The sequence below is a fragment of the Dendroctonus ponderosae genome, unplaced genomic scaffold, assembly GCF_020466585.1.
Source record: "Dendroctonus ponderosae isolate FM_Combo_2020 unplaced genomic scaffold, Dpon_F_20191213v2 Dpon_F_20191213_208, whole genome shotgun sequence".
NCBI classification, from domain to species: Eukaryota; Metazoa; Arthropoda; class Insecta; order Coleoptera; family Curculionidae; genus Dendroctonus; species Dendroctonus ponderosae.
Window position 1 is genome coordinate 15,764 of NW_026018254.1, and position 14,668 is coordinate 30,431.

Below are 14,668 nucleotides of genomic sequence, written 5' to 3' on the forward strand. Positions count from 1 at the left end.
ACGGAGGTTTTGATTGACTGCGTCAAACACAGAAGTCAAGTAGCGAATGGCGCAGCCCAGTTGCGCGATGCTCATTTCGATGCGGACGCGCGCAATCTGGTAGCTGACAGATGTCACTTTTCCGTACCCATAGCCGTCTTGCGCAAAAAGGGAGACGGCTGCGACAGCACGTATAATATTGAGCAGCAGGCTCAACTCGTACCAGTAGCTGTTGCTGTGAACATTCACCTGCAAATTGCTCAGAATCTTCTGAAGCCGGCTCAACTGATCCGCCTTCCTGATGAGGTTGGAGGTGATGAGAGCATTGGCCGCAAGAGCGAGATAGGTGGTGAAGTGCCCCAGCCAGACCACTGTGGTCTCCAAAGGGGAGACCTTCAAAAAAAAGTGCATGCTGACGCCTCTGGCCGCTAGCAGCGCCACTGTGTAGAAAATGAGGGCATTCCTGTAGAGGGCGCTGCCTTTGGACTTGGAACCGGAACCCTCCAAAGGGCGCAAGAAGAGGAGGGAGTCGGCTAAGAACCTCACGTATACCCGAACGAGCTGCATGGCTTTGAGGGTTTGTTTAGGTTTGGTTCAATTAGATTGAGGGCTCGTTAGCGCGATTATCATCAGTCATCCATCAGGGTGAATTATATGAATAATGAGGTGAATACAGGGTGGTTTTTAAGGGTGGGGACTTATTGGAGATGGAAATTCGGCTGGATTGGGCATTTTTTCGTTTTGACACTTTTCCCCGATTTATTGGCCAATAACCACTAGAATTGTTGAGGAATATTTTCAAGTTTAGCAGTGAAAATATGTTTAATTTTTTTTTTAATGCAATGATAGTGTTTTCAATCGAAATCTCGCAAATGTTTGCATGCTTTTTCGCTCGAACGAAAAAGCATGCGAAAAAGGCAGAAGAAAAAATAGTGAATCTTTGAACATTTTGATTCGTAGCTCCTAAACGGTTGCCATTTGATGAGTAATTATACGAACCCTTTCGATAGAGGTTCTTCAGAGCTATCTTCTGCGATTAGGTGTTGTCAAAAATTCCTAACCTCAAAAATGTCAGAAGAAAAAATAGTGAATCTTTGAACATTTTCATTCATATCTCTTAAACGGTTGCTAATTGTTAAGTAGTCATAAGAACCGTTTAGATAGGACGTCTTGAGAGCTATCTTTCGCCATTAGGGTTTCTCAAAAATTCCTAACCTCTTAACATCCAGAAGACAAAACAGTAAATTGTTGAACATTTTCATTCATATCTGTTAAAGTGTTGCAAATTGTTAAGTAGTCATAAGAACGTTTTCGATGGCGCGTCTTCAGGCAATATTGTGCCGCTCGGTTTTGTCAAAAATTCCTAACCTCTAAAAAGACAGAAGACCAAATAGTGAATTTTTGATCATTTTTTCGTTTTGACACTTCCCCGATTTATTGGCCAATAACCACTAGAATTTTTGCGGAATATTTTCAATATTTTCGTTCGAACGAAAAAACATGCAAACATTTGCGATATTTTGATTGAAAACACCATCATTGCATTTTAAAAAAATGTTAAACATATTTTCACTGCTAAACTTGAAAATATTCCGCAACAATTCTAGTGGTTATTGACCAATAAATGCTAAGCTTGAAAAGATATGACCGGTTGACCAGTTAAAGCCACAGAGTGTCCAAAAAATGTTGATAAAACCTGCACGGTATGGCGGTAATGACAAATCGGTTTTTTGTCTGCTTATGCCACGAACCTCCTAAAATCGAGTCTACATGTTTGTTAATCGGCCCCAAACCGAGCACCAGGGCCGATTTAGAGCGATAAATCCCCCGAATAAACCCCCGCAACATTGATTTTATCCCACAATTAAATTTAATCGGGTTTCGGGCTGGATCAGATGGGAATTTTCTGAATTTACATGATTTTACTATGCGAGAGTCGTTTTGCAAGAGTGACGAAACTGAGCCCAATTTGGCAACAGTTTAGTTTTTTGCCCCCGGAATGTTCAACTGTTAGTTTAATCAAACTAAACGCAGCTAATTTGATTATTAAATATTCCAGCGGATTACGCTCCTGGGGATTAATATTTTATATCCCCGTTTATGGAGTTATCTGCTTGAAACAATATTTATTAGCGATAATTGCAATAACGCATTCAATAAATCCCAAAAGGGAAATGGAAAATTGCTGCTGGAAAATCCACGCATTTTTTCTGTTTTCAATTAATTTCCTTCAGTTTGATGCGATCTTATTCGCCAGATTCGATGCAACAACGCCAAACCAATTAAAATTCCCAACGGCATTTCCACACGGGAAATGCATTAAGCATGCTTATAAAACAAATGAAATTCATAAATATTTCATCAATTTGCCTCTTGCAGATTCCGTCGCTATTTATATTTGGATCTGCATAAAATTCATTTCAGAAATCGAGATGGGCTTTAATGGACAAATGCGCTCGTTGTTTGCTTTGGACTGGCATTCTCCATCATGCAGAACAGCAAAATGGGCCATTTCATCCAAAAAATGTGTGCAATTAATCCCGGCCCGAAGGGCCTTCATTGGGGGTTGCCGTAAAAACGCGAAACCGGCTCGGACAGGATGCACCACATACCCAACTTAACCGCCCGAAGGCTTAAGGAAGTGAAACTCTTTAATAAATGCGGCTTTATTCAATTAAACATGCTTATCGTTTAGTATCACAGTCTAGTCGGTACGCCCTCTGCCAAATCCACCTGGAACAATAGAGAAAGAAAATTGGTTACAAACTGGGAGCAGTGTATTTTGGAAGGTGAGCGTTCGACATCGGTGAACATCGCCTGGGTTTCTAACTATGAGCGGGAGAAAGACGGACATACCCCGACCAGCCCGGTGTGCCGGACTAAATAAACTGCCGCTCGACTGAAGTGTTCGAAGTAAATTGAAATGACTTCAAGAAAAATACTAATGGAGTTTACCTAAATAAGTGCTCTAGAGTTAATGGTCCAGACAAGCCCAATAATGGGAAAAACCTGCGCAGGAAAGTGGGCTTCTGCAGCACCTGAAAATGAGTTAGTCATCAACTAGCAGGCAACTTTTCCTGGATCAATTCGCGATTTACTGTTCGAGCTGGTCTCCATTAGAAGCACTGAGGCAGGCTGAGGAGTATCGGGCCTCACTTGCACCTCCACGCTCTTTGCGTGGTAGAGCTTGAACAAGGAGGCTTCGCATGTGATTCGGAGCGGATCCCAACTCCCTCCCACTCCAGTCAGCTCCAGTCGGGCGCTCTTTTGATCCAGCTGGTCGCTGCCACTGGTAGTCCATTCCGAAGTGTAGCCTGGAACCTAAAAATCGCATCTAATTGCATTCATCCAGCCAATCTAAACTGGAAAATGTCGTGTTTCGATTGCCGCGCTCGAACGCAAAGTAGTTTGTCAGCGTCTGGATGGATAATCGAAAACTTCTTACCTTTTCATCGTTCACAAAGAAGGTAATATTGGCAGCTGGATGGGAGGGCGGGGCATGACAGTCGGCTATAAGCGGTCTGCCCTGTTCCAGCCCGGTTTTATCCACGGTGACTAATGGAACTCCTGCAGGCACGACTGGAAAGGAATATCCAGGGTTTGTATGGGGGGTGACAGTTTCATTTAGCGTCAGTCTAATCGGGGACTCAGCTGCTATCAGCTGGGTATCGGCGACGAGACAAAGGTGATTTAGAGTGTGGAAATGGAAGATTCTTCTGACAAATTCATTCAGCTCAAATTCGTTGTGTTTGTCTGAACTGGATCGCAAAAGAAACGAAAAAAACCTCGTGTTTCCAGGCGTATGTAATTGGTCCAAAACTGCTGGGCCAAATCAGTTCAAAGTTGTCACTCTGGAAAAATGAGTGTTTTTGTATGCAGATTTGCAATAATGTTGCAGATATCTGCTCCGAGTGTTTGGCACAAACAGCTGAAGAACCAACGACGCTCTTAACTAGTTTCCTAAGTCCCAGGCTTAAGTAAGACTAAAGCGTCCCATGAAAACTATTTAAATTCCCAACACTCTTAGAACAGGGCTTTGTTTATCGAACATACAAATTAGTAGGTTGATGCTTCAGATGAGTGCTCAGAAACACCGTTTCAAGGACAGTGGTGCAGAAATGAGCAACTGAGAAAAATATTCCCCAAGTTCCTAGCTTCAGCAAAACGAAAGGGTCCCATAAACTGTATTTAAATTTCCAACACTCTTAGAACAGGGCTTCGCTTATCGAACGCAGTAATCATTAGGGTCGAACTATATCTGAGTGCTCAGAAACAGGGTTTCGGGGATACTGGTTCAGAAATGGCCAAATTCCAAAAATGTTCCCCAAGTTCCAGGCTTCGCTCAGAAGGCACAGCTCGAAGCACGTCACTCAAATTTCCTCCACTTATAACACAAAGCTTTGCCAATTGAAAACTAGATTTCCTGTGCTGATATCTCATCTGAGAGCTTAAAAACAGCACTTGGAAAGGCAAAGTGCTAAAATACTAAAAAGATACCCAAGTTTGAGATTCGAGTAAAACGCAACTTTTTGATAAAATTCATGGAAATTTGCCACATTTATATAGCGAAGCTTCGGCTATTGAAAACGGAAGCAGCATTTCAATATGGCATTTAGGCKCTCAGAAAAAAAACCGTTCGAAGGACCGCWATCMAAAATKRCAAAGTRCWAAAAAMRTTYCCCAAGTTTCAGGCTTCAGTAAAACGAAAGTATCGCATTAAATTTAYTTAAATTTCCRYAAMTCTTAGRACCAACTATTGTTTATCAAMAGCAGTAAWCACYAMGATCGAACTATATCTGAGGGCTCAGAAACAGGGTTTYGAGGACAGTGGTGCAGAAATGGYCAAATGRYMAAAATGTTCCTCAAGTTCCAGGCCTGRCTCAGAAGGCACAGCTCGAAGWACGCCACTCAAATTTCCTCCRCTTATAACACARAGMTTTGCCTAKTGAAAACTAGATTTCCTGTGCTGATAYCTYATCTGAGTGYTTARAARCAGCACTTGRAAAGRMGAAGTGCTAAAATGGGAAAATACTAAAAAGWTWYCCAARTTTGAGRTTCRAGTAWWACGYAACTTTTTRATGAAATTCATGGAAATTTRCCACATTKATAYAGCGAAGCTTCGGCTATTGAAAATGGWAGCAGMATTTCAATATGGYATTTAGGCKCTCAGAAAAAAAAYCGTTCRAAGAACCGCTAACAACAATGGCAAAGTGCTAAAAAAGTTYCCCAAGTTTCAGGCTTCAGTAAAACGAAAGTATCGCTTTAAATTTACTTAAATTTCTACAACTCTTAGAACTAACTATTGTTTATCAAAATCAGTAATCACTAGGATCGAACTATATCTGAGGGCTCAGAAACAGGGTTTTGAGGACAGTGGTGCAGAAATGGTCAAATGGCAAAAATGTTCCTCAAGTTCCAGGCCTAGCTCAGAAGGCACAGCTCGTGAAACGTCACTCAAACTTCCTGCACTTATTACGCAAAGCTTTGCCTATTGAAACTAAATTTTCTGTGCTGATACCTCATCTGAGTGATTAGAAGCAGCACTTGAAAAGAAGAAGTACTAAAATGGGAAAATACTAAAAAGTTTCCCAAGTTTGAGAATCAAGTAAAACGCAACTTTTTAATGAAATTCATGGAAATTTGCCACATTTATATAGCGAAGCTTCGGCTGTTGAAAATGGAAGCAGCATTTCAATATGCCATTTAGGCGCTCAGAAAAAAACCGTGCGAAGGACCGCTAAAAATTGCAAAGTGCCCAAAACATTCCCGAAGTTTCAGGCTTCAGTAAAACGAAAGTATCGCATAAAATTTATTTAAATTCCCATAACTCTTAGCATAAGGTTTTGTTTATCCAATGCAGTAATCACAAGGGTCGAACTATATCTGAGTGCTCAGAAACAGGGTTTCAGAGATACTGGTTCAGAAATGGACAAATTGCAAAAATGTTCCCCAAGTTCCAGGCTTAGCTCAGAAGGCACAGCTCGAAGAACGCGACTCAAATTTCCTCCACTTATAACCCAAATCTTTGCCTATGGAAAACTAGATTTCCTGTGCTGATACCTCATCTGAGTGCTTAGAAGCAGCACTTGGAAAGGCGAAGTGCTAAAATGGTAAAATGCTAAAAAGATTCCCAAGTTTGAGATTCGAGTAAAACGCAACTTTTTGATGAAATTTATGGAAATTTGCCACATTTTTGAATGCAAAGCTTCGGCTGTTGAAAATGTAGTCCGGATTTATTAATACGCTCAGAAAAAAGCTCGCAGGACGCCTGTCAAAAATGGCAAGGTGTGAAAAGTATTCTTGAAGTTCCAGATTCAAATGAAAGGAAACCGTTCGGTACAATCCAATGAAATTCTTAGCAGTTATAGCGCCAAGCTATCTCTGGGGAAAATTGTGAGCAGAGTGAGGGTATCTGATGTGAGTGCTCAGCGGTAGCATTTGGAAGGTAGAAGTGCAAAAATGGTAAAAACACCAACATTGTCCTAAAGTTCCTCACTCAATGGAACTGAAACCAATTTAGAAAATCCCTTGAAATTTCTAGATGCTATAAAACTCAACTTTCTTTATCCAATGCTGCGAAAAGTGTGTCGGAATCTGATCTGGTTGCTCAGAAACGACAATTGGAACTAACGAGTGCAAACTGGCTTAATGACCAAAATGTCCGCGATGTTCAAAATTGAATTAAGAAGGAATTCTTTGATGCAACTTAGTCAAGCTTCCAACGCTGCAAAAACGAGGTTTTTCTTATCAAACACTGCAATTCGTGTGTCGATCCTCATCCGGATGCTGAGAAACGGTACTTGGAATGACCGAGTACGGAAGTGGTCAAATGATCAAAATGTGCCCAAAGATCAAAAGTGAATTCAACGCAAACTATTTCATGAAATGTTTTTAAATTTACAGCTGTGACAACTGAAAGCTTCCCCTAACGAAAACTTGCACCGATGCATCGATATTTTAACTGAGTGCTCAGAAATTGGCTTTTGAACAAAGCAGTTCGTGAACGACAAGATTACGGAAAGATTCTCATAGTTCTACAGTGGATTAATCAGAAACCTCTGGACAAAATTGAGTTATGTTCTCATCAGATGTAATCCAGAGTCTCCTTTTGCAACTTCTGAGCCCACATTGGGCGAAACCGCTCAGAAACAGCTTCAACAAGTTCTGAGCCAAACAGTGCACATTGAGGCAATGGAAACTGAAAATCGCATCCAACAATTCACCTCTACAAGCCCTAAATCTCTTATTGAAATCCAAATTGGGGTCGCATCGATCCGGTTTCTTTGCCGCTAGTGGTTTTTCCACCGTTCACACAATTGGATTTCGCCATAAAAATTTCCTGAAAAAGCCTTAAAATAGCAAAAACCTCATTGATTCAACATTTCAATGGACTTTTCCATCGAACAAAACACATCGCTTCTTCTGTTTAGTAGCAAAACGATCAATCGGTTTGAATTCAATTAATCGGCAAAAAATCCCAGAGTTATTAGTCAATGTGGAACATGGCCACTAATAATTATGGACCTCACATGGAGAGCAAATCGCCTTTTCCATGCCTCGTTATACTGTTTAACGGTGGCATCCATTAACACCAGTCCGCAATAACTCTTTGAATTAAGCGGAAGATTTATTGGCTGTGATCAGCCACTCAGTGTGGATCGAAAATTGGGTGGGCGAAGGTTGGAAAATTGACTTTTTAATGCTCTTTCAAATTCAGTCCATCTAGTCTTACCTACAACAGTCATCAAGGCGGACATGGATTGTGTGTGAAACAAAGGGGCATCGGCCGACACTTCGCACTGGAATTGTCCGGATATATCCCGATTAACCGACAGCAACGTGACGCTGTTGGCGTTGGACACTGATATCTGAAACAAAACAACATCATGTTCCAGCCGAATCTCCATTAACTGCCATTGAGCTTGCATGCTCTTCAAATCTGCTCTTTATCATCGGCTTTTAGCATTCGCAACATGCGGAGCATCGAATGGACAATGCGATGGACACGAGTTAAACTATTGCCGAGCATTACCCGCTTTTACTCGTGCTGTGTGTTCAGAAGGAAAAATCCCAAACGAAAAATTAACCCGCGACTATATCCCCATACACTGGCCTTTTTTTTGGACACAGTGTCCTTAATTGTGGAAAAACATTGGGCAAATTTTCACGGATAACCGGCGATTTAGCGCTTATAGGCCTGCGAGTTTGAGTGCAGTTACATTGCGATGGCAAAAACGGGCCTACTATGCGAGCAATCGCGGGCTAATCCGGAAACTTTCAGGCACGGCGTTTGGAATACCAGTGAATTTGAACTAACCCAAATTACTTACGTCCACTTGGAGTCCAGATGTGGTGAACACTCTGGTTGGAGGCTCCTCTTTCGGCACGTACCGGAAGAATTCCTCTTGCTCCCGATACCACTTCACTGAGTATAACTGAGCCTCGTCCAGATCGTATTCGCAGCCCAAAGTGACCGAGTGGCCTGCTCTAACCGCTCTTGGGATGCTCAGTTTTAGGGCTTTCAACCCCAAACTTGTGCAGATATCTGGAAAAATGAGAAAAAAAGAAATGGAAAAATGAGAAACAGTTTTTCCTGCGAAAGTTTGTTCCGTTTGTCCGCGGTTTCTCCTCATTCCAATTCGACGACTGATTTCCAAGAGTTGTTACAAAGGAACTAATGGATGAAATAGATCGATTTTTTTACAGTTGTAGATCTAAGCTCCTTTTATCGACCTCTGCAATCTTCCATAGGTCATTTTTCTGAGCGCTCCGGAAATGCGCGCTCTGCTTAAAGGCTTTGGAGTAAAAACGGCCAAATCTGCTCGAAGGTTCAGGCTTGGTTACGAAGAAACCGGTGGAGAAAATTGAGTCAATTTCCTCAAGCATATAACGCAAAGCTTTCTCCAACGCCAGTGGAAACCCGTAGGTCCATATCTAGTCGCAGGGCTGAGAAGCAGCATGTAGAAAACAGCGCCGCGAAAATGACAAAATGCTCAAAATATCCTCATCGTTCCAAACTCAATTAAGCAGGAACCCTTGGAGGTAACCAAGTAAAATTCTCAAAATTTTTGCCCAAAAGATTCGTTTATTGAGCCTGCAATCTGCGAGTTGCTATCTGTCCTGGGCGCTCAGGAACATCACTTGGAAGACAATAGTGCAAAAGTGGTCAAATGGAAAAATCTTTCAATAGTTCCAGACTTTGTGCAGAAGAAACTGTTCAAAGAAAATAGTTAAAATTGCCTAAACGCATAGCAAAAAGCTTTCTTTGACGAACACTGCGATCCACTTGTCGATTTCTATTCTGAGTGCTCAGAAATGGCATTTGAAATGCAGTGGGGCAACAATGGCAAAACTGGCAAAAATGGCAAAAATTCCCCAGGCTCATAACACAAATCGTCCGCCATCCAAAACAGCAATACATGAGTCAAGATCTCATCTGAGCGCTCAGAAACAGCATTTTAAAAACAGTGGCCAGAAAAGGCAACATCCAGAGAAATCCCCAGAGGAGTTGTTGGGCATTTTATGCAAATAATGATTTGGAATTCCTCCTGAAGCCTGCTCTTACTTCCATTCAGAATGGCAAGCAATATAACAGAGTAAGTTTTCCTTTTTTCTTTAAAACATGGGGAAAATCGGTTAATTCTTTCGGATGTGGGGTTGTTTCGCTGCGCCCAAGGGTAGTTTTTAATGGTGGCGAAATAACGCAGTGAGATCCGGAGAGTAAAATAGATTTTCAATGGGATTTAAGGAAAACCCTATTACAGCTCGCTTGCCGTATAGCCTCTAGTGTGGGAAGAATAAAACGGATTTCCTATAGCTAGACGACTAAGGGGATTTAATTTGGAAACTTTTGCTTTGAAATTGCGTTTTGTTTAAATCCCTGATTTTTTCTGAAATCTGCTCTTCTCCACATCAATAGAGGAGATCTTGATTAATGTTCAGGACAATTGCTTTTTGCCTCGGACTTTTTGCTCAATTTTCGCGGAGTTTTTTAGCTCAGCGCGCGACGTGCAGTTTTCACTGGTGCAATCTTCCATTGAAAAAATCGCTAGTGCCAAACCAAGAGAAGCAGCTCTGTGAAATTTGCTGCATCTATGGACAAGATCCTAGCTAACAACTGACAGAAATTTCCTTTAGCTGGAGCTTTTCGCCAATTTTTGGCAGATTTTTCAAGTTGAGCATAAAAGTGAAGTAGGTATTTGCTGTCGCGCTCTTGAACTAAAAAATCGCTAGTCCGAAACTAACAGAACTAGAGGGGTGAGTTTATCCACATCCAGAAGAACACTAGTTTAGCAACTGGAAAATTCACAATTACCTGGGATTTTTGTCCAATTTTTGGGCAGTTTTTAAAGTTGAACCTGCCAAGTGTCGTACACTCATAAAGCTAGCCAAATAGAAACCCGCACATATAGAGCAAACACAAGAATCAGTTCCAGGACATAATTGCGCTTATCTGAGACTTTTGGTTGATTTTTGGCAAATGTTTATAGCTGCACTTCTCCAATTACAGCAATCATTAAAAAGAATTTTCCTCCCGGAACCCCTGGTAAGTAAAAACCCATTTAGTTCCAACAGTGTGCCAATTAAAAAGAAAACCCTTATTCCAAGCTTAATTAATTAATTGTGAAGCTGACTGTTGACCGTCAATAATCGGAATTTAGTGTAAAAATAATTAGTTTTCCAGCAGCTTAATGCAGTTTTGCCACATGGAAAAACACGAGCAAAACAGTCCAAACAGCTTCGTTGGCTGCACATCGCCCGTATGCTGCAGCTGAACAGCTGCCATTACCTTATTAAGTCCAAAATTTATGTGCTATGCAAGCCAACGTTAATTTTCTGGCTGGGCGATTTAACGTAATTCGGTGCACCTAATCTGGATAGAAGCCATTGGCTTGATCTTGCACGATCTTCCCGCTTTAAGTTAATATTGAGTCAACGCTAACGTTCATTATAACCGTCTCAGAATCTCATTCATTCATTCGGCCGAGTTTAATTCATTCTGGAAGAAAACCGACGTGTTTTACTAGTTCACAACCAAAAATCCCTACCCATAAATAAGCATTACGACTGCTCTGGCAGTAAAACCAAATTACTAGGCCCTTGTAAAGTCACTCTTAACGCCTGGTAATGCCTTTATCTTGCCGTCGCTGAAATGCAGCGAAATTGAAATATTCGCGTTTTAATCGGCGACGATAAATGCGCCCAGAAATTTCCCCGTGAAAAATGTTTTTGTCCAATTGCCAATTTACTCCCATACAGTTCAATTTTCCATCAGTTTATTAAAAAATGTCACAAGCCGATCAAGACCTAGTGTGTGCGCCTCACGCACCTGAGGCAGATAGAGACAAACATATACTCCCCACCAGCCTACGCCCAGCGCCTAGTTTACATTATACACTGTTCACAAATTGTAAACGTTACACAAAAGAGAACCAATCGCTTCGAATTTTGAAAACAATGCAAGAAAATTGAGTTTCGCTGAATATTAAGACTCCAGTCGCGGAAACTGCCCATTAGACTTGCGGATTATTTCTAATTGCCCTGGGGGGCTTTAGCAGCCGCTGGAAATAAGGGGTTTTTAGGCAGCATATTGATTTAGCAACATCCTTTATTGTTACTGAACGCAACTGAACGCAATCTGTGCCGCCCCCCAGCAACAAAGACATTATTAACCGCAATTAAAACAATGGAAATTGTCCCATTCACATTCAGATTCCCCGGAGATTATCGTCATAGTCAAATGGGGCACACAATATTGAAATCTACCTACGCAGGCTGCCGTTAAGGGGCTCACATCTTAATACGGCCCCCGTAAATAAGCGAATGTAAAGCTGTTTGAATATCTGGCAATGCAGATGGCTCTAATCGGGGACTTGGCAGATAATGATATAGATCTTGATTAGTTCAAGTCATCTATTCAGGCCAATCGAAAACAGCCGGCAAAATGCCGAATTTGCCTTCAATCGCATTAATCTGCCACCCCTTTGGTAACAAAACGGCACATCGATATAACACCGATCCCGGCTAATAGATTTAAAAGTCCAATCGGATCCGAAGTGCGAATGTTCGAATAATTCACCGGGGCGGATTGGGGGAATGAAGGGCGGAAAGTTCCCCTCATGTTTGTTACACTTAACAAACTGTTCTTGTTGATCCAACAGACTCGATTGCTTCGCTCTGATAACGGTTATTGCAGGCGAAGCCGAAACGTCTGTCTTTTTGCAGCAAAACTGGCAATAAATTATTGAGAGAAGGGAAATTGAAAACAAATTTATTTGCAGAGAGATAAACCAGCGCAATTTAAACATGCGAGCAATTTATTGCAAACAGCCACCGGATATCTATCGGTAGAGCCGGTTTTGGAAATATTTCCAGACCGTTCAATTTATTAGTAGTGTATATCGAAAGCCAATCAGACAAGAAGGGCGCTGCCTGAGCCGCACACCTCCGTTAGTGAGACAGAGACCCCAACACTATTCACCCAGCCGGAGATAAACTGTCACGAAATTGAACAGGTTTGTAAATTTTTGGTGCCCAACCCTATTATTTCTCCTTTATGGTTTCAGCCATCCGAAAGGAAACTCCGCAAAACTAACCCAATTTAGTGCGGAAACAGGCGAAATCTCCGCTTGCATGCCGGTCACGAATGCACTTTTCTGCACAAAAACTTTCATTGGATTTCAGGGTGCCGCTGGATGTTAATAAACAGCAGCTAGAACAAGCGGAAACGTGTAATTTTTGCGGTTTATTAAATAAATGTCTGCTGGCTTTGGCAGTTTTTTCCGAAAGCTTACTTTCCACGAATGAAGCTGGAACTTTTTCAAACTAGTTGTCACATCATTGATTAAAACTAGCAATGGCAATTTTTGATCAGTTTACATGCGCCTGCCGGCGTTGTGACCGAGGGTGCGTTCTAGTCTCACGCACCCACGGTAAAGGGAGACAGACATATACTCGGGCAGTAGTGACTGGCTGTTGCTATACACTGGTCCAAAATTGCACAGTTTTTTTGAGCGAGAACGTTTTTAAAAAAATTTAAAATTTTGTGGCTGTAATCGACTGGCCAGGGGTGATAATGAGCCACAACAAGCAAAAGCGTTTTCGCGAAATGATAAATCTCAACTTCACAAGGGTGACAATGTGCGCCCCCCGAGAGGGTCGCTTGGAAAATAAAAACCACTTGACTAACTCAATGTAACCCTAGAGGTTGGGGCCGACCTTTTTAAACAACCCTTAATGCAGCAGTTAATGGCCCTTGCCGTCAGCTTGCGGATAAGTATACTGATGATGTAAGGGAGTGTCGGATTTCTCCCAACACCTGATACCTTTCGAGTGGTGCAAGGGAGAGGTGGAGCGCTCGTTCCATTGCCAACATGGATAAATCGCTGGAGAGGGGAGGAAAAAATGAAAATGTCCTGGACGACTAGCCGGCGCATTAATCTGGCAGGGCGTTTCAAAATGATGCATGGGTCATTTTTCAACCAGCTGGGTTTAACTAATTTTGTTGGAAGTTGTTGAAGATCCTCTAAACTTCCTCAACTGCGCCCATTAACATGAGATGGGACATGAGCACTTAGGCAGGCAAGTTGTGCGGTTTTCCTCACAATCTCCGCCATTCGTTTGCCGGAATTCCCTCGGGCTTTCAGATGCATAAACTTCCTTTACATGCATCCCCCTTCGGGGGATTTTAAGAAAACTGCGGTAAAGATTAGAACAAGTTCCTGGTGCAAACCGCCAAGTTTCTAACAATGTTCACTAGGAATTCTTCTCCTGTCCAAGAGCAAGTTTTCCCACAAAATACTTACTTTGAAGAACAAGGAAAACAAGCAACAAACTGGTAGAAACTAGCATGGTTCCCACCCAACTTACAGTCACATGATCAACTTCACTCGAACATTAAAGAAGAGATCAACACACGCAACTTCATGGAGCGCAAGTGGATTTTACGTGATAAATGGGCGCAATTTAGGAGCCCCGGGGCGCAAACTGACCCCGCTCGAATGCCGGCAGCGAACTAGGCAATGAATGCGAGCGTTGAATTTCCAGCCTCGAATTTCGCACGCATGCCCTGGAAAAACTGGATTTTGGCAAAAAACCCTCATCCAAGTGGGCTCGGTGGTACGCCCAGATAAACTCAAATCACATCGTGTCGCTATTTTTTTAAGTGCGAAAAAACTGACTGGCACACTTCAGCTTTCCTGCACGCTTTTTGGGCCAAGGGCCTCCAGTCGGAGTGAATCGACTGCGTTTGTCCTTTGCGCACCCACTGCTTAGAGCAGCTACGATCTGATCCGGGCTTTCGCTCCGCTACACCGCTGAAAAATTGAAGGAATTGCTGTTTGGCTTTTGTGACATCCACCGGAGATTTTCTTGGGATTTTAGCCAATCAGTAGGCAGTTTTTAATAAAATACTGCCCTTATTGGGAGCAACTTTATTCATATTCATCCAACCGGGCATGAAGTGCCTGGGGCACGAGCGACAAATTAAATTAACATTACCGAAGTTCGTCATTTTTCCGCATTTTCGTGTGTGCTTTTCGCATTTTGTACGTCGCCTAAATGTGAAGTGAATCGATGTGCAAACTCAATTCAATTTTAAATGTTGCCCTAATTCGATTGCTTTTACAAATTGTTGCAAATTTTGCGATTTCCGATTAATGGGATTTAGTTTAGTTAACTCTTTCACTCC

At 42.0% G+C, this 14,668-nt stretch overlaps 1 protein-coding gene across 1 annotated transcript; it reads right to left on the reverse strand.

Annotated features, from left to right (window-relative positions):
* Positions 1 to 2,629: 2,629 nt before the first annotated feature.
* On the reverse strand, positions 2,630 to 13,979 carry LOC125503630. Its single transcript, XM_048664345.1, has 7 exons — positions 13,785 to 13,979; positions 8,310 to 8,524; positions 7,712 to 7,847; positions 3,425 to 3,558; positions 3,078 to 3,300; positions 2,935 to 3,017; positions 2,630 to 2,712 (listed from the first exon to the last, which is right to left on the reverse strand). The coding sequence occupies exons 1-6, from the start codon at positions 13,828 to 13,830 to the stop codon at positions 2,935 to 2,937; spliced, it is 837 nt and encodes a 278-aa protein (XP_048520302.1). The 5' UTR covers positions 13,831 to 13,979; the 3' UTR covers positions 2,630 to 2,712.
* Between the last annotated feature and the right edge of the window lie 689 nt (positions 13,980 to 14,668).

Bases quoted from the DNA above. Each gene is read 5' to 3' on its own strand.
- LOC125503630 (XM_048664345.1), bottom strand. From the start codon at position 13,830: ATGCTAGTTTCTACCAGTTTGTTGCTTGTTTTCCTTGTTCTTCAAA. The intron at 8,525-13,784 runs GTAAGTATTTTG...TCATTTTTCCAG, and splicing joins TGTTTTCCTTGTTCTTCAAA to ATATCTGCACAAGTTTGGGG. The intron at 3,301-3,424 runs GTAAGAAGTTTT...TGCGATTTTTAG, and splicing joins TCTTTGTGAACGATGAAAAG to GTTCCAGGCTACACTTCGGA.